The sequence below is a fragment of the Silene latifolia genome, chromosome Y (genome assembly GCF_048544455.1).
Source record: "Silene latifolia isolate original U9 population chromosome Y, ASM4854445v1, whole genome shotgun sequence".
NCBI lineage: Eukaryota > Viridiplantae > Streptophyta > Magnoliopsida > Caryophyllales > Caryophyllaceae > Silene > Silene latifolia.
In genome coordinates, this window is record NC_133538.1 from 335,068,024 (window position 1) to 335,088,479 (window position 20,456).

General features: G+C 37.5%; 1 protein-coding gene across 3 annotated transcripts in view; it reads right to left on the reverse strand.

Annotated features, from left to right (window-relative positions):
* Positions 1-386: 386 nt before the first annotated feature.
* LOC141634479 (mitotic spindle checkpoint protein MAD1-like) overlaps positions 387-20,456 on the reverse strand; it is a 28,415-nt gene continuing 8,345 nt past the window's right edge. The window contains exons 7-17 of one of the 3 annotated variants that reach the window (XM_074446636.1): positions 18,282-18,529; positions 11,674-11,845; positions 10,671-10,781; positions 10,385-10,588; positions 4,334-4,496; positions 4,047-4,137; positions 3,877-3,946; positions 2,947-3,075; positions 1,559-1,597; positions 708-829; positions 387-588 (exon numbers count right to left, since the gene is read on the reverse strand). In XM_074446636.1, the coding sequence (XP_074302737.1) occupies positions 740-829; positions 1,559-1,597; positions 2,947-3,075; positions 3,877-3,946; positions 4,047-4,137; positions 4,334-4,496; positions 10,385-10,588; positions 10,671-10,781; positions 11,674-11,845; positions 18,282-18,529 (1,317 nt within the window). In that variant the 3' untranslated portion in view covers positions 387-588; positions 708-739. Of the gene's footprint in view, positions 830-1,558; positions 1,598-2,946; positions 3,076-3,876; positions 3,947-4,046; positions 4,138-4,333; positions 4,497-10,384; positions 10,589-10,670; positions 10,782-11,673; positions 11,846-18,281; positions 18,530-20,456 lie in introns of all 3 variants that reach the window. The other 2 variants (XM_074446635.1, XM_074446634.1) reach the window with 2 other exon arrangements.

Consider the following 20,456-nt stretch of genomic DNA (forward strand, 5'->3'; position numbering starts at 1 on the left):
CATTTAAACTGTTTCTAAATATATGCATAAATAGTGTGTAAAGCAGCCGATCACGTCTGTAAACTGGGTTACATAGGTAACTACTGTTTTATTAAAAATTACGTAACTAATTTTTATAACAATCACTGTCCATTATTGGGAATGAAAATCAAATTATAATGGACAATCAAGATTTACAAGAAAATTATACAAACCCAATCGGAAAGATGTGAATGAACAGCTCTTAAGAAACAAGTAAATTCCGATATATTCTCTAGAAACTAATTTCGTCCTTTTTGAGTTTTAATCTTATCGAATGCTGGTAGATCAAAACATGGTAAAATGTGTCAAGGCAAGCTAACATTGAGATAGGTGAACCTGGAGAGGAAGACCACCACTCAGACTAATTGAGAACAATTTTCCATGAATTTCAATTGCCAAAGATCTTAGGAACACTTCTATTAGGTATATAAACATGTAAAAGTACAAATCGGGGAAACCTCAAATTGTACAAATTAAATTACATAATTTCCTAAACCGACGGATAGCGTCACAACCTTGAAGCATATTCCTCAGCTTTCAACCAGAGCGAGAAGACAGCGTACTTAACTTGCCTCCAAAAAAAACACAACACATCCAAATAGTAAAATAAAAAGACGTTACCCTGAAGTTCCAGAAATGCAAGGCATACCCTAAAACGAGTGTTTACAGAGCCTTCAAAGAATTACCTGATTTGTTCAGGAAGATAAATTACTTGACACTATGAGAGAGTGTGGCGATTGAAAGATTCAACTGTCAAGTTAGCTGTGAAAGCTGGAATTGAGTTCAGCTTTCTGATAAATATCTCAACCTACAAAGCACAAAACAGGAGCGAAGTATTTTTACATTAGCTCATTGACATTTACCAGAGCATCGTAACTAATGTTGTTACAAAGAGATTCAAATTTCAAACAACTCATCAGAGCTATACGGAGTGCCCTACACAAAAGACCAACAATATTTGAACCATCACTTGGACCTATTACTCTTTGATATGAATATCTATGCCAAAATAGACATAAGATTCAAGAGATACAACAAATCGACAATCACTGAACCAAAGAAGTATTCCACAAAAGCGTAGCTGAGAAAGCTCAGTGATCCGAGAGCAAAAAACAATCTCTAGTAAGTAACGCTGTGCAGGCCCAAGAAACCTTATGGTTTTTAGTTCTACTTCCTCCAACCCGTGAATAGTTATCATTTCAATTTAAGGTGCCACATTTAATAAATTAATAGTGTTATCAATTTCATTAAATTGACATAAATACCATCACCTTTATGAAGAATTTCTGTTGTTAATGATTGTCGTCCCTTCGGGGACATCTCATAGTTGTGTGTTGTCTCTATATGCATGCAGATTTTTTTATTTTTTTTTGAAAAGATAAAATCACTCCTTTTTTTTCCCTCTCTTTGGTCTCCATGCAAAAAAAAAATGATAACTAAACAAAGGAACCCAAGAGAGATCAACTTCAAGACAATCAAAAGATATCTCCAGATTCTTAACATACAACTTGCAGTCAGAAAGCATCATTATACACACCTGTTGGGATATGTCACGCTGCTTCACGTAGTCATTCACCTGCATATTCAAAATAATAGTGTTTGAGACAAAGTTCTATATAGGCAGTAAATTGTTCGCTTTATATTTGGCTAGAAGTTGCAAGTGTAAAAATCAGTGTTTCAAATTCCACGCAAGGACAAAAATAATGTAGCTTATCTTCCTTTTCCCTTGATAATGTTTCCAATCAGCTCTCACTTTACAGCATACCATATTCAAAAACCTGCTTCAAATCTTAATTTTAAAATTCGAGAGACACATCAAAGCGATAAGGTCTAGTAGCAACAAGGCACAAGGCGCGAGTTTTATATAGGCGCACAGTTTTTTGTAAACATATTTGTACTTAAAACAATTCTGCAACTATACCCATTTTGGATTTTAAATGGGGTATAGAGTAAGAAGTTCCAATAAAGTTGCACGTGAAAAGGCATAATAAAAGAAAGAGAAGGAAAAATGAAAATTGCATAGTTAGGCCTTATCGACCCTAGTTTTAAAAGGTGAGGCAACGAGAGTCCGTGGCAACGCTGAAGGCACATATCTCGTAGACAATTGGCATCCGGTACTTCCACACAAATTTGTTTTTCAAAATCGAATATAGTGCAGCAATACTGTTTTTTAGGTTTCAAAATCAAATATAGAGTAAAAGCTAGAGATAAAGTAAAAAATATATGGACGTGACAAACAAAAAATGGAATTTGTATAGCGCGTCTCTCTAGCCGGTGCCTAATCTAAACATCGCATTGATGCCTTTTGGCTAGTTCCCACAGAGCCGTGGGCTTAAGCACGTCTAAGGCGTGTGTTTGTAAACTAAGACACTGAGGCATTTTAGGTAATGAGACACTGAGCTGGGCTTAAATATGCCCTAGGCGCTCTTTTTTAAACTAAGCTTTATATATCCCACTATTCAGGTCTATTATATTTTCCACCTTATTTATATTTCTCCGTTAGCAATCCAACAACTTCCATTAATTGCACAATTTAGTCCACCTACCTATTTAGGTAGTACATCTAGATCTTCAAAATGGCGCCAGCTCCCAAAATGCCAACCACCAAGACTTTCCAAGAATCTCAAATCTCACTTATCATGTAGCTTTCAATTGCAATATTTTTCACAATCTAGGTTTCATCAATTAATTACTTTCAAGTTAATGCTGAGTTCTTGACTCGACTCCCTACATTTTAGGTCTATAGACGCACTTTCAAATTAGAGTTACACATTTTCACCTAAATTTACTTATAGAGGATTCATGTACAATATCATGCCATTAATTTACTTCTAATGGCAATGTCCACCATGGGCTCCATCAAGGAGCAATTATAGAACAAATGCAGCAAAAGCCATATTCAATGACCTGAAGAAATATACGCACCAAGATGTTTGTATTCCCAGACTCATATTCAAATTCTAGCTTCTCATCGCCACTTTGTGCATAAATAGATTGAAGAGTGAAACGAGTCACAGGAATCCCATTTGAACGTTGTTTATCATCCATTACAATCTGCAAAATGTGTCAACAATTAATAAATCAAAATAACCAAAGACTGCGTACTAAAGAGATCTAATAGCAAACACGTCAGAGAAAATGTATATACCTTTCTTATATTGGAGATGACAACATGATCTATGCACAACCTTCCCATTTCAATTCAGAACATCACAAGATTTTGGAGATTTATGTTCATTTTAGAACTTGACAGTTCTCAATGCTTTGAGAGGACACATATATCTCAATAATGATACTTTTACCATATATGTCAATGCAAAATACTTGACACATTTCTCTATCAACAACATTAACCTTTGCTTCAGTGCATTACTTTATAAACTATATTGCTCTTGCTTTCTACTTCGAGAAACTAATTGTCTAACAGAAATGAACAAAGACATGCAAAGTTGACGAGAATTGCACAAATAGACTATAAGCTCACTATAACAATCCTAAATCCAGGGATGGTGGATGGTATATGAGCATCCCATCTTCTTCTATATTACAACTGTATGTGGTCACAAACAGAGTGGATAAAATATAAGGAAAACACTACGAGAGAAACAAACAAAAGAAATGAATCTTAACACGACAAAGAAAAACCTTTACCTTTTTCCAAAGGTTTCGGTATCTGAGAATAAATACCCTAGTCAACTTTGTTACCTAACCCAAAAAGAACAATTTGGGAAAAACATAATCTTTAGACTTTATCAAATGTTTTTGAGATCCTTTTTAAATCTTTTTAATCCCACAAATGCACGCAACCCAAAAGCATACAGCCAGAAAAGAAAAGAAAAATCAGCGAAAGAATACCTTATAACCAAAGAGCTCACAACATGCCCGCCTAAACACTGAGATTCTATCAGCAAAGACAGTCTTGTACCTGTAACATCATCAAATCCGTAAGTGTGAGTTAGGTCAAAACCAATCATACAATATTATAATAAAAAGCTGTTGATGCATGTCGTAGATTGATCTCTGACCTTTCCTCTCGTTTTTCAAGGGTTGCTATTTGCTCTTTTAACTGCACTATTTTGCCTGATATATATGAGTCAACTAGCTGACCTGCATCAGCTGCAAGTTTAACACCAATGTCAAGGTTGAACTCAGTTTTAGCATCAAGGGGTACTCAGTTTTAGTATCAAAAGCTTCCTTGTGGTCACTTCATATTTACTTGGCTCCAGAGTCAATACTAGAAAGGCCCCCAAACCAAAAGAGGCGCAAGGAAGAGATCAAAGTTCACTTAAAAGACAAATGGCTAGCTACACACCTGATTGTTTCTTTAACTCTTCCACGACCTTCAGTTTCTCATTAGCCTTCTGAAGTTCACTTTGTAGTGCTTCTATAGTTTCCCTGGCTTCACTATCAGCTCCCAAGGCATTCACCATTCGCAGAACTTTTGTATTGGCAGCAGAGAAATCACCATGACCTAACTGTGAAGCAAACAATAAGAGTACGAAAGAACGTTATGCAATGGAAGAATTATGAAACTAGTAAAGCAAATTGTCTCACTCAAGTGCTTCTGCTTCTATATTGTGGAATAGCAACAGGTGGACAGTTGGAGACAATCCCCGACACATTTTCATTTGTCCCTTACAGAACACAAGTATGCCTCTGTGTCAAAAAGAGACAGAAACATCACGTACATCCAACAACTACTTACTCAGCCATAGGCTGAAGCCTTTTTTTTGGGTACTGGGATAACATTGTTGTAGTCCTTTCTATAATCAGATTATCATGTAGCTGATGCGCCAATAGCCTTCGTTTAAATATAAAACACTAAAAAAATTAAAAGGGAGAAGGTAAAGGTGAAGGAAAGATGACAGAGAAAAGGAACACTTCGACCCTACAAACCACAAAGTCCTCAAGTAGCCACCTTAGAAAGTAAAATCTTAAGGGCTTAAGGCAACAATATGTGGGTCAGTGGGTGATAACTTATCATGTCTAGCTGTTGCATGATTTATGTCAGATGATTATGACCTTTAATTCTTTTAGCTGACTTCAAGGGTCAGCACTCAGCATTCCTCCTGGACAACTGCACCAATAAGTGAGATGGAATTGCTATTGTGTGGGCAAAAATATTCCATGATTACGTGCTGCCCTCCAACCTCAGCTGAATTTCTTGCTGCTCATATCATTTGCCCATTCTCATCAGCGCACAATTTGGACAACATAAAAGGCACAGGGAATTGTCAGGGATTCCCAATATCTCATTTGCTGTGCTGATCCCCTATCTTTACATGTGAGTTCAAACTGATTGGCTTAAAGGAATTCAAGATACCTACGTCTCACCTCTTTGACAGACTTAAAGCCACTCGATGCAGTTAAGAACCCTCAACATTGTCTGGCTACACTGGTCTTATGTTGTACTTTTACTACAATTCATACTCATTTGCATCATTAGCTCTCCCTTCGTACAAAATGGTTTATGTTGTTCATCCTTAAAATAAGATATGTTGATTGTTGAGCAAGACATTCAACATAAACCATTCAAATTTTGAAATTAACAATGTAAAATGAACATCGATTGTTAAGTGCGCCCATTTCAAAGTATCATAAAGATTTTGGTGACAAATAATCGAATATGGTGTTCGACACGGAAATGAAAGTATTAGAAGTTGTTGATAGGATACACACCTTTTCCTTGTATTTTTTAATTAAACTTACTGTTTGACTTGGTTCGAGAAAAGGCATTCTCATTTGGTGACTTATAGGAGTGGAGGAAATGCTAGCCAAATTGACTTTCTTTTGGTAAGAAATGTGTGGAGGAAAAAGTACACCGATTGCAAGGTCATACCCGGGGAAAGTGCCGCAACACAACATAGACTAGTGGTGCTTGATTTTCGGGGTAAGAGAGACTTGAGGAAGAGAAAGATAATCGGAGAGGCACGAATCTGTTGGAGTGGCCCCGACAATAATGCGATCACAATTGTCGATCATGATGATCACATGTTTAAATCTCATTTTAAGAATACGTAAGGGATGATTCAATTATATAGTCAACTGACCAACATTAATCGGTAACGATTGACTTGCTAGAGTTTGACGTTACTGTCGTGCGACGGTGGTGATTAGTTGATCCCTTAAGGTCACACCTAAGGAATGATGCCCTTATCTGTAAAGTTGATTAATTGAATGACGATACAAGTTGATCAATTCCTTAAAATTGAACAATTCAATTGTGAGAGAGAATATTATTTCTTATTGTAATGAGATTAAATAAGATTTATTTTAGTAATAAAAATGCTTTATTACTAAAATTGTTTATTGTTTGAGAAACAATAGAGATGAGAATGAATGGTTGATTATAATTACAAGATGTTATGAATTATAATTAAATGACCCATTTTATTTATGTGATCAAGTATCACTAGTCAATTTGTTACATATAATTTAATTAATTTATAAAATGATATTTATGTGATAAATATGCATTAAATTAATTAATAACATGTATCATACTACATGTGACATATTGTGTGACAAGTGACAAATTGACAAAATAAAATGGTAGTCCATTTTATGTATATGGACCGAAATATTGGTGTAGAAGTAGTTAGTGGGTGAATTATTTTATGAGATAAAATAATGTAATCATGCCTAGCCTAAAACTAGCTTACACACCTACATATTTAGAAAAGAGTAAACGAAAAAGGAGATGCCATATTTTGGCATATAGCCTCCACTTTCACGGCTCCCCTTACTCTTCATGATGAGTAGTTTTTCTCATTTTTGTCTCTTACCATTCATTCATATTCACATGCATTCATCTCTCTTATTCTTGTTCATCTTTCTCTAAAACTTGAGAAATGATGATCCAAATTGTTCAAATCACATTACTAATATTATTAATGTAATATATGAGTATTAGTAATCAATTTTAAGGTAAACTACTAAACAAATATCTAGCACATATTATTTAGTAGAGATAAGGGATAATCTTGGGTGCAATCAAGAGGAGTGGCTTCTATACTTGAAGTCTTTGGAGGATCATCTTATTACTCATCATAGCTCAAGAACAAATGAAGGTAGGAGACCTTACTTGTGCCCATAAACCGGAATATTCAATGTAAGGAACCGGTTTTCCTCTACACTTATTTATATGCTTTGCATGCATAAGATTCTTAAGTTTTTATGACTAAAACTTTAAACTAAAATATGTGATATTTAAAATACGATTTCCAACAGAATCAAGTGGTGGAAGCTACAAGGGGAAAACCAACAAGCGTTTTTGGATAAGGTTGAAAGTAGCGATATTTGGTCGGATTGCAAGAAGAAAGATATAGATGCAACGTGGGATAAATTGGAGCATGTTGTAAAGGATTTGGCGAGGGAGGTGTTAGGGGAATCTAAAGGAAATAGACCATCAAGTAAGGACACATCTTGGTGGAATGATGAGGTAAGACAAGCGATAAAGACAAAACGTGAATGCTATAAGGTTTTGGGGAAATGCATGAGTGATGAGAACTTTGAAAAGTACAAGGAGGCTAGACGAGCCGCTAAAAAGGCAGTGCGTGATGCAAGGACAAAAGTTAACCAAGAAGTGTACACGAGAGAAGGTGAGAAGATATCTATAAATTGGCTCGCATAAGAGACCGAAAGACGAGGGATATTGGGAGAGTTAGGTGTGTGAAAGATATGGACGACAAGGTTCTGGTTCAGGATAACCAAATAAAGGTTAGATGGAGTTCTTACTTTGATACTTTATTCAATGGACATCAGGAGCAAGGTTTTGGGGATGTAGAAGTAACACCAAGCATGGTTAATCGGGAATTTGTGTGTAGAATACAAAAGAGTGAAGTTAGAAAGGCGTTAAGGAAGATGGGTTAAAGAAAGCAGAGGGACCGGATGGTATATCCATAGAAGTTTGGAGGTGCTTCGGGGAGAAAGGAATCGAATGGGTAACCATGCTCTTCAACAAGATTTGGAGGAGCAACAAGATGCCATCAGGAGAAGAAGCACTCTTGTCGCTTTGTACAAGAACAAAGGTGATGTTCAAGAGTGTTCCAATTATCGGGGAATTAAACTTATGAGTCATACGATGAAGTTATGGGAGCGGATCATCGAGCAAAGGCTTAGGAAATGTGTAGACATCTCGGATAACCAATTTGGATTTATGCCTAGGAGATCGACTATGGATGCGATTTTTATCATGAGACCGTTGATGGAACACCATCGGGACAAGAAGAAAGACTTGCATATGGTTTTTATTGACTTGGAAAAGGCATATGATAGGGTACCGAGAGAAGTACTTTGGTGGGCTTTGACGAGAAAGGGTGTGTCTAGAAAATATATTGACCTCATAAAGGAAATGTATGAAGGGGCTAGTGCAAGTGTTCGCACTAATGTTGGGAGAACGGAAGAATTTCCCATTACCATCGGGGTGCATCAAGGTTCCGCACTTAGTCCTTTTCTCTTTGCTATAGTTATGGATGAGTTGACAAGGGATATTCGGGACGACATCCCTTGGTGTATGATGTTGGCTGATGATATTGTGTTGATTGATGAGATGAAAGAAGGGGTGGAGAGAAAGTTGGAATTGTGGAGGCATACTTTAGAGACTTGTGGGTTTAGGCTGAGCAGGAGTAAGACCGAGTATTTAAGGAGTCAGTTCACTAACGTGGCGGGGTCGAGATCGACAGAGGCGGGGAGTATTATTTTCAATGAGAATGTTGTTGAGGGGTCAGATTTCTTCAGATATCTAGGATCTATTATTCAAAAAGATGGGGAGTTAGACGGAGATGTGGCTCAAAGAATTAAAGCGGGATGGTTGAAAAGGAAGAGTGCTTCAGGTTTTTTATGCGATAAAGATATGCCCGAAAGATTAAAGGGAAAATTTTATCGCACGGCAATTAGGTCTGCCTTACTTTACGGTTCTGAGTGTTGGGTCGTGAAACATTGTCACATTCAAAAGATGAGTGTGGCGGAGATGCGTATATTGAGGTGGATGTGCGGTCATACAAGGAAAGATCGATTAAGGAATGAGGTGATTAGGGAAAAGGTAAAAGTGGCGCCAATAGAGGACAAGATGATGGAAAATCGACTAAGATGGTTTGGCCATGTGAAAAGGAGACCTATGGACGCATCAGTTAGGAGAGGGTGACCGAGACAGACATGGTTGAGAGAGATAGAACACGATATAAGATTTCTGGGGCTTGAGGAGAGTATGGTGACGGAGAGGGCACAATGGAGGGAAAGGATACATGTAGATTTTTAGTATTCGATGTTATTTGACATATTTAGTGTTTTTATTTAATTTTTATAAAAAATTATTTGTTCTTCTCTTCTTTATTACACTTTTTTTACCAAAACTTTCTTATGTATTTTACTTGGTTTACTTTTAAGGTATTCCGGATCCTTCTACTTCCGTTTTCAAAATCGTTTTAATCTTTATTGTCAATTTAAATTTTAAGTTGTTATAAAAGAAATCCAGAATTCGATTTTAAAACCTATAAGTTTACCTTGACTTTGTATTATTGTTTCGCTCTCCCCTTTGTTTTTCATTTTTCCCTTTTCTATTTTTTTCACATTTTGAGGTGTGCGTTCACCCATGGACGGTTTTAAAGGATGATTCATGTCAGCCGACCCCAAATCATTTTGGGATTAAGGCTCTGTTGTTGTTGTTGTTGTTGTTGTTTCTGAAGATAAATTTTTAAAAAAAAAAAAAAAAAACTTCACTGTATTAGTTATATTTTCCTTTCCCTGAGATTTATTAAGACTACTGGTGTTCCGACATTGTAATTGATGCACGAAGGAAACTTATCCCAAAACAACTGGCACAGATATCACCATGTCACCATGTAACTGGAGTAAGTGGATTATACATCCGATATACATCCGATGTACGGCCACCAATTAGTTTCTGAGCATTTTAACAAAGTTTTTGAGATAACAAAGTTTTCGAGTTTTGTTTTAAAAATTATGAGTTTTACTATAAAGTTTTTGAGTTCATTCACTTAAACATTAAGCTCGAAAAATTACAATAAAACTCAAAAACATTACATATAAGCTTAGTTAAATTTTGAGTTTTAACGGAAAAAAAAATTAAAATTTTACTTATAAACTTCAATAAGCTCAGAAAAAATACAAATATGCTCAAAAACAAATAAAGTTTGAGGTAATAAGCTCAGAAAAAATATGTGCTCAAAAACAAAATAAAATCCGAGGTAGTACACCCAATGTATGTTCCTTTTTCTCATGTTTGTCAATTTTCAAACATTATAAATAAAGAGCATAAGCCAGCATATTTACGACACTGAACACTAAACAAATCACAACACCCATTTAAAAGAACTGTTTTCTTCATTAAATTACAACATACCTTGGATTCTAGTAAAGCAATCTCCGAACGAAGTCGATCTCCCTCTCTCTCAAGAGACTTAATTCTCCTTGATTCACTATTCAGCTTCTCATTCAGCATTTTTAACTCAATATAGTGACGATCATTTGCAGCCTTCTGTTCACTCATGCTGTTCTCCAGTTCCTTAATGTGAGAGTCTTTTTGGGTAAGAGACAATTCGACCCCCTGTCCCAGATAATCACATACACTATTATTAGAAATCATGTGAGAATGATACAGAAAAGAATAGGCATGGGGCTGAGAGCACCTGAATGAAGGTTCTGCTGACAGCTTCATTGCCAGGTTCTTTATCTGTCTGATTCTTCAAATCATTAACCACACTTTTCAACTGATCTCTTTCTTGGGCAACTGAAGACAGCTACAGTTTTCGATAACATAATAAAGACAGTTAAAGATTAAGACTAACACGATCGACTTTTATAGGCAGACAAAATCTAGTAAACCAGGTGGTAAACAATAATGTATTTCAAGAATATTTCATCATCTCAGCCCCAAATTCTGCCATTAGGAGGGGGGGGGGGGGGGGGGGGGTGTTTAACTAGTGTTTTGGTGATCCGATTGAGACATAAAGATATGATCAGAGGTACAAAAAGCTGCACAGTTGAACTTGTGTAATAGATATCCGATTCACCATTATTTCACGTTCGTGAGCTCTGATTACTACTTTTGGTTTTGCTATAAACACACAAAGGGGGCATCACTCATCGTACCTCAATTAATAAGAGTTCCTTCTACTTTCTAGATATCGATCATATAATTCCTTCAAGGAAATTCCCCATTTTCATTTTTTGGCTCATTCAATGCAATTGCCTCATTTCTAGACTTGTCGGGTTTCAGTTGTGAAAATTTCTTTTCCCCACAATTTGAAATAATGTAAGACAGATTCACTTATGCCCACCTAATTAGCCTACTCCTCCCCTTAACAATACGTGCTCTCCCAAATGTAAGAGAATATTGTCAGAAGAAAAGTGGCAATAACAACAGCATAAGAAAAAAATAAAGATATCATCCACTCTATGAATACAGAATAGAATGTATAGTTATCTTACCCAAGAGCAGAACTTTCATTTTTAGCTCAACATTTACAAAAAAACAATATCAACGAATTTAAAGCATATGATTTGTCAAAGCATTTCAAAAGCCGGAACCCCGCAATTTAAGCAGAGCCACAATTTCCAGGATTTTCCTATGTCGAGATAGGTACTTTGATAGCCTCATGGTAAAACAGGGAAAAATACTAAATTACCTACCCTTGATTGGAGTTGCTTAATCTCCAATTTCGAAGATTCTACCTTCTCTTTAGCCAGCATAACTTCAGATTCAGCATTCTTCTTATCAAGTTCAATGGTTCCTAAAGCAACCTCAAGTTGTTTTAACTGTGTATTAGCCTCACCTAGCTTTGTCATGCACTCAATCACCTCTCTGTACAACCACCAAAAAAATATTTAAAAAACATAGATTACTTGTTCACGACTTATTAGCCTAGATGGACATGCAGAACAAAATGGCAAACAAATAAGAGATCCCATTGACACTTTCAGCTTCATAGAAAATTGGCAACTTTTACACTGTATGGTCAACTGATAAAAGCACTAAAATATTCGTTGTTGTGCCATGACCATTTATCCATAAAACGTGGTCGCAATAACCTTCAAAACCTTGATAACTTGGTCTCGATGCAGTGTCGCAACCCATATTTAATAACAAGGATGGCATGCTAGAAAGGATCAGTAGATCACTTATCATTTGTTTTGGCAAGAGATCAGATCAGTTATCATCTATATAATTGTTTGCTAGTTACTTTCTGAAAAGTTAAATATCATTTACCAGATCGAACATAAAATCATGCAACACTAGGATGGAGTTCAAGTGACACGTCTTCTAACAAAGTGACGGAATTGTCAATGTAGGAAGATTAAGAAGACTTGTATGAAGATGATTGAGAGTGACATAGGTCTAATGGTGATTGAAAAAAAACAGTGGGGGATGAGGGATACTCAGGGAAAGGTGCTACATGGTCCGTGTTTGATTTGGTTCAAGGAAAGGGTTCGGGTTCATAGAATGCTACTAGTTTCATGTATAAAGCAATATGGCAACCTAGTTCGTGAACAACTATATTTGGTGATCGTGACGGAGAGGACTAACGCATAAGGTCTTCAATTCAAGGAAATGATCCTTGACTTTATTGGTGAGAAATTGATTTTTACGGTTTGAGCTGCTGCTCTTTTATTTATTATGAATCTGATTTTTTTGGTTGCTACAATCAGATTGTAGTTTGCCTTTAAATAGACCTCACAGAGAATTCAAGAGCTACCCTAGGAACTAGAAATACAACTCAGAACTTAGATTTCCTAGGACATATTAAATGTGACTCAACAGATTATTAGAAATCTAGTAACCCCTAGATCCTTCCAGAATATGCTATTGCAGAAGCAATGCTGAAAATACAAATTATCTCACAAATTCCCCCCTTTAATTTGTAATTTTCAGCTTCCCCTTAAACTTCAGAAACTTTTCTGTTGTAACCGGCTTAGTAAGCATGTCTGCTGGCTGATCATTGGTGTTAATGAACTTCAATTGGATCGCCCCAAGTCACGGATGAAATGATGGCGAATTTCGATGTGCTTTGTCCTTGCATGAAATACAGGATTCTTAGCAAGGGCAATAGTTGACATATTATCACAAAAGATTGTTGTAGGACCACTTTGCTCTTGGCCCAAATCTGCCAACATTCTTCTTAACCAAACCACTTCACAAGCAGCCTCTGTAGCTGCTGCATACTCAGCTTCTGTGGATGACAATGCCCTAGTTTGCTGCTTCCTTGAACTCCACAAAATCACCTTCGAACCTAGGCACATAACATACACTAGAATATGATCTTCCTTAGTATACTTAATGCCATGTGATACGGTGCCTTTTAAGTATCTCAATATCCGTTTTGCTGCTGTAAAATGAAGCTTACTAGGATTATTCAAGAGCCTAGACACCATACTTACAGCTTGTGTTAGGTCTGGCCTTGTATGAGTGAGGTACAATAGTGACCCAACAAGGCTTCGATACATGCTTGCATCAACCTTAGCTCCACTGTCTTCTTGCTTTAACTTCTCATTTGCTGCCATAGGTGTTGCTACTGGTTTGGAGTCCTTCATGTTAAACTTTTTCAACAAGTCTTGGCCATATTTTTCTTGAGAGAAAAATATCTCCCCCTTTATTTGCTTGACTTGAATGCCCAAAAAATACTTCATAAGCCCCAAATCTGTCATCTCAAATTCCTTCATCATGCTTTTCTTGAATTCGGCTATGAAAGAGTAATCATTTCCGGTGAATATCAAGTTATCTACATAGAGGCAAACAATGAGGAACTTCTTCCCATTTTTCTTCATGTAAAGTGAGGGCTCATTTGGGCTTTTAGTAAAGCCATTGTTCAAGAAGTAGCTATCAATCTTACTATTCCACGCTCTTGGAGCTTGTTTAAGCCCATATAGAGCTTTCTTCAATTTGTATACTTTATCCTCTTTTCCCTTTACCTCATAGCCTTGTGGTTGCTCCACGTACACCTCTTCTTCTAGCTCGCCATTAAGAAAAGCAAACTTTACATCAAGTTGAAATACTTCTAACTCCAATTGAGCCGCCAAAGCCAATACCAATCTGATTGTTTCTATACGAGCGACCGGAGCGAAGGTTTCATTAAAATCAATTCCAGATTGTTAGGCATACCGCTTGACAACTAATCTTGCTTTGAATTTTTGAATGCTTCCATCTTCATTATATTTTGTTTTGTACACCCACTTCAAACCAATCACTTCTTTGCCTTTTGGAAGATCTACAAGCTGCCAAGTCTTGTTCTTTTCGATCATGGCAATCTCATCATCCATTGCTTTTCTCCACACATCTTCTTTCGTCGCTTCATCAAAAATATGTGGTTCACATGTAAAGAGAGCAAAGTCACTTACTTCATCAGTTAATACTACATGAGATGTCCATTGGCCAAAGCGGTCAGGTGGCCTCCTTACTCTTTCGGTGCGTCGAACCGGAGGTGGTGATGGAGAATCTGACTGTGCACTGGAGGAAGAACTGGAGATGTTGGTGGAAGGACTCAATGGTGAATTAGAAGAGGCTGATCTCATAGGAGAAGTGCTATTCTGCTCTTTAGTGTTTTGTGGCAGCAGCTTCGTTGTTAGTGTTTCTGTTTTGCTGGTCATTGCGGCCACTATCCACCTCTGGTGGTGAATTTTCATTCGCTGCCCATTTCCAAGTTCTTGTTTCATCAAAAATGACATCTCTAGAAACAAGAATCTTCTTGTTCTCCGGATTTAGCAGCCTGTAGCCTTTAGATTCATCACTATAACCAACAAAAAGCATCTTCTCACCTTTCTCATCAAATTTTTGTTCTTGTTTGGAGATTGATTTAGACCGTATGCATTGCTGCCAAACACTTTAAGATGGTCAACCGTTGGTTTTCTCCCACTCCAAGCTTCGAATGGAGTCTTGTTGCGAACTGATTTTGTTGGGGAGCGATTCAAGATGTAAACAGCTGAGTGGAGGACAGCTTCTGCCCATAGACTATTTGGTAGTTTACCCTTTAGCATGCTTCTAGCCATTTCAACAATTGTTCGGTTTCTCCTCTCAACAACACCATTTTGCTCGGGGCTGTAACGAACTGTCAGTTGCCTCATAATGCCTTCCCTTTTGCAATACTCCATGAAGGGTTTGTAGATAAATTCTCCACCACGGTCAGTTCTTAGTGTCTTGATTAGGAAGCCACTTTGTCTTTCAACAAGGGATTTAAATTGCAAAAAGACACTAAAAGCATCTGACTTTTTATCAAGAAAATAGATCCACATCATGCGAGTGTAATCATCCACAAATAAAAGAAAATATCTTTTGTTACCTAGGGAGGGAGTTCTTGTGGGGACGAAAATGTCAGCATGAACAAGCTTCAATGATACTTTTGCCCTCCAAGATGTCTTTGGAAAAGGTAAGCAATGCATCTTGCCATATATACAACCTTCACATACTCCTTTTTGTCCCTTGATCTCCGGAAGTCCAGCCACCATTCCCTTCTGCTTAAGTAATTGCAACCCTCACTCATGCAAATGACTATATCTTAAATGCCAAAGGTGCGATTCGTCGACGACTTCACTACTTAATGCAACTTTCTTACAACTAGGCATTGTAACACCCCGGCCCAAACCGGATCGGGAGCGGTTACTTATGATAGCTCACCAGGCTGTGTACATGGTCCACAAATCAACACGGCTCCTTTATAACGCATTTTGTCCTCACTCATGCGCATCCCGGGAACCTTCCAAGGAGGTCACCCATGCTAAGAGTACTCCCAGTTTTAACTGTGGAGTTCTTTTGCATGGATGACCATAAAAGAAAGTGCACTTTGTTAATATGAGTAGTACTTTCAATCCCTTTAAGCACTAGTCATTTAAGCCTATCACTGGACCTCTTCAATTAAGGTGGGGTGTTACAATCACCCTCACTTGAATAACGCAACGTCCTCGTTGCGTCGTTGCGCCTGGGAACATAACCGCTAACCCAGAATCCTCCCCCGCTAGGTGGGTGATCACAATGGAGCGTATAACAACTGCCTCCAGGAGCGTATCGTATAACAACTGTCTCCCATCACCACACAGTCGCAGGGTTGTTCTGATACCATTTGTAACACCCCGGCCCAAACCGGATCGAGAGCAGTTACTTATGATAACTCACCAGGCGGTGTACATGGCCCACAGATCAACACGGGTCCTTTATAGCGCATTTTGTCCTCACTCATACGCATCCCGGGAACCTTCCCAGGAGGTCACTTATCCTAAGACTACTCCCAGCCAAGCGTGGCACAAGAGGAAAGACTTTATTTCGAGCCATACCAATTTTTGTAATAACAGACTTTGTCTTTTTGTCAATGATTTCACATTGACCACCATCAAACACCACTTTGTAGCCTTTCTGCACGAGCTGCCCAACACTTAGAAGATTATGAGCAAGACGTGGTACATAGAGATCGTCATTAATGTACTTCTGATTTCTAGAATTTGATGCCATCGAAATAGTTCTTTTGCCTTCGACACTTTCTGCTTTGCCATCTCCAAGAATGACCTGACTCTTGTAGGTTGTATCAAGCTCTTTAAAGATTTCCTTATCTCCTGTCATGTGGTTACTACAATCGCTGTCTAGAAACCACACCTTATCCGACTTCTCTTCCACATTCAAACAAGTGTAAAACACTTGATCTCCTTCTCCTTCTTGAAGGAAGTTTGCCTCATTTTTCTCCTTATTTTGATGCCAACAATCCCCTTGAGAATGGTTGGGAATTTTCATCTTTTGCACTTATAGCGACACTCGGCTAACTCATGACCGGGCCTTTTGCAAATAATGCAGTAGGGGCTGGAATTTCCTTGTCGTTGTTGTCGGTATCCTCTCCTTCCTCTGCCTCTGCCACGGTAGGAATTATTCTTGCGATTGCCCCTTCCATGCTGCTCCTTCTTTTGAAATTCACTTCCTTTCTTCATATAAGAATCTGTCTTGGACAGATTTAGTTGCGACTGAAATGCTTGCTCCAAGGGCTGATTTGGAGGCTTTCGCATTCTTTCTTCGTGTGCTTCAAGTGAGCCCATTAGCTCAAACATTGAGAATTGTGAGAGATCTTTCGATTCTTCGATGGCGGGAACAATATAATCGAATTTTGAATTTAAACTCCTTAGAACTTTCTCAACAACTCTTTTCTCGGGAATGCTATAACCACAACTTTTAATTTGATTTACTATCGTCGTTACACGGGAGCAAAAATCTGGAATTGTCTCATCATCTTTCATTGATAAATTATCAAAATTATTCCATGCAGTTTGAAGTTTGATGGAAATTACCCTTTGATTTCCCTGAAATTCTTTTTCGAGAACTTCCCATGCTTCCTTGGCTTTAGAAATGCTATTTGGGGGTAGATTGTCCTACTCACACCTTGATGAATATAGCGTAATGCTTTAGCATCATTCTTCACATTTTCTTTATATTCTGCTTGCTGGGCTGTTGTCCAGGTCGTCCTGTCAGCAGGTGGGTCCTATGAAGAAAAACTTCATTTGGCTGTGCCAATAATCGTAATGCGTGCCTTCAAAGATGGGGATTTGGTTTGGTGAATAGGAGAAAACAGTAGTAAAAGTTGCGGAAGCCATTTCTGGCTCTGATGCCAAATTTGTTGGTGAGAAATTGATTTTTACGGTTTGAGCTGCTACTCTTTTATTTATTATGAATCTGATTTTTTTTGGTTGCTACAATCAGATTGTAGTTTGCCTTTAAATAGACCTCATAGAGAATTCTAGAGCTACCCTAGGAACTAGAAATACAACTCACAACTTAAATTTCCTAGGACATATTAAATGTGACTCAACAGATTATTAGAAACCTAGTAACCCCTAGATCCTTCCAGAATATGCTACTGCAGGAGCACTGAAAATACAAATTATCTCAATGACTTGAATTCTTCTCTCATTATACTTCTTAGTTCTTACGTTTCGCTTTCTCTTTTTTATTTATTCCATCACTTTCCCTTTTGGTCTCCTTGTTCTTTTCTTTCTCCTTGTTTATCTCTGTTTCATTTTTGCTGTGTTTTTGACTTCTTGTTTACTATTTTTCATCAATTCTCTTTGTTTCCCTCTTGAATTTTCTTGTCTTACCTTTTGTCTTGAACATTTCACCTTTTGTATGTTTTACATCTGTATAGTAACTGTTGATGCCAGCGAATCCCATATTCTAACAGTGAGCAAGCAGAGTTTCCAGGATATAAAGGCCACATTTTAAGTGAATAATAAAGTACCAACAATGAAAACAAGACATATTAAAGCTTAGCTCATACTTTTGTAAGAAAGCGAACTTAAGAGGAATGTCATCAGCTGATGAAACACCAGGAATGCCTTCGATTATCTTCTTCCAAGTAGACAATTCATCCTCAAGCATTTTCAAGCTTAGCTGATTCTCTTGTAACTTGACTAGCTCAGCCTCAATCCTTTCTCTGCGCCTTTTTTCTTCCACCAACTTCTCCTTCAACAACTCGATGTTCTCATGCGATGCTTTCAACTTCTTTGCTTCATGCAGTTCACGCTCCTTCAAATAAAAAGAAAAAAATTAAGCCAATATGAGATTATAACATAAAAAATGTTGAATAAGAGGAAACCATAAAAGAGAGCAGATCAGCCGCTATATAGCGCGCTAATTCACAACCAATGAAAGAAACAACTTTATCCCATTGCCTCAAAGTCTCTGGGCAGCTGCACGCCTTTGCCCATGTTTTAAGAGCATAGATAGATTGAATGACCCACAATAAAAAAAAATGTCAGCCGCTATATAGCGAGCCTTTTTTCTTTAGTGTTATCATTCCAAAAGCCAACGAGTAATAAGTCTTTCCCTCCATTCAAATGGAAATTGTGGTAACTTAATATAAAACCAATAATGTTGTCCAAAGTATAGTGAGAAGATAGCACTTCAACACATACTGTGAATTTTGATTGGGTTAGTTTTTTTCCCTGATACAAGAGAAAGCTCCATTAAGATGAATGTCAGACTTGAGAGGAAGTCTTAAGCTGAGAAATTACACGAGTTTCCTAATTAATTGGGGAAAGGTTTACTTTCCCACTTCACAAGTATACTGATATTGGCATTTTGGCTTTATCTTCCTCGCCTAGTTGCTGCTAACTGACTAATAAAGTTAAATGAGTCCAACAGGTAATATGCCTTTGCTGTATAATATTTATACATTATTAGGAAGGCAGTCTTTTGTTAATAGTTGCATTGCAATCACTATCACAATAGATCCGAGTCCACTTACAAAAGCAAATGTTGGAAATGAGAAAAATAGAAGAAAGTGAGTTAGTGGAAAATTGAAACCATGGCATTATGAAGATTGAAGAGTAAAGAGGTTATATATGCAGGGAAATAAGATAGATATATACTTCAGTTTCCACACATCTTCAAAGAATCTAACATGAACCCATCCTCACCTCATAAGAAATCAAAGGTTTTGGATACCATTCAGCTTTTAATTTTACAGTGCCATAAAGAAGATGGTTCAGATGGATAAGAAAACCACATTGCCCAAAAGCTATATATTTTAGTGCCCCATTCCATCAAGTCCTAACCCACCATAACAGTTGAATAGAAAAGGAAATAAAAAAAAAAAAAAACAGGCGAAGGAAGAGAGACAAAAACGAATCAGAACAATCTTGACTCCCAAACTAAATATCCCCCTTTCCACCTATCCAACTGCATTGCCACTCCAGCCACAACAAGCCCTGGCCGGGATGATTCTGTCCATATAATGCATATAGTTATGGTTGCCGGTTGGGCTGCTTCGATGGCTCTATATGAAATAGCCGTTGTTGATCCTTCTGATCCCGTCCTTCATCCAATGTGGAGACAGGGTATGTTCGTTATACCTTTCATGACTCGTTTAGTAATACCCGATTCATGGAGCAGTTGGAGTTTTACAGGAGGGACTATAATAGGATTCGGGTATTTGGAGTTATGAACGTGTGGTCGGGGCACATATTGCGTTTTCTGATTTGTGCTTTTTAGCAGCTATTTCACATTGGTGTATTGTGATCTAGAAATAATTTCTGATGAATCTACAGGAAAGCCTTATTTAGATTTGCCCAAGATTTTTGGAATTCATTTATTATTCTGGAGTGGCTTGTTTAGGTTTTGGCGCATTTGAAAAAGCTATGCCACCTAGATTAGGCCCCAAAGGAAGGCTAAATAAGGCAATGGACAACAATATACACATCCGTCAAACTTAACCATCTTCCCAGTAGTGTTCAATATATTCTACCGGTAATAATCCTAATACATTGTAATGGAGACTACATCCTACCAACATGCAAATAAGGTAGAATCCCTGAATGTTGCAGAAAACAGTCAAGTTAATTTTCTTCCAGCACAGAGTATATGCACAGATTTCCATATTTCCAATGGAGCCAAAGACTCATTACTCTTTGGGTATGGACTATAATGGAATAAATCTAAATGGCTCACTAAA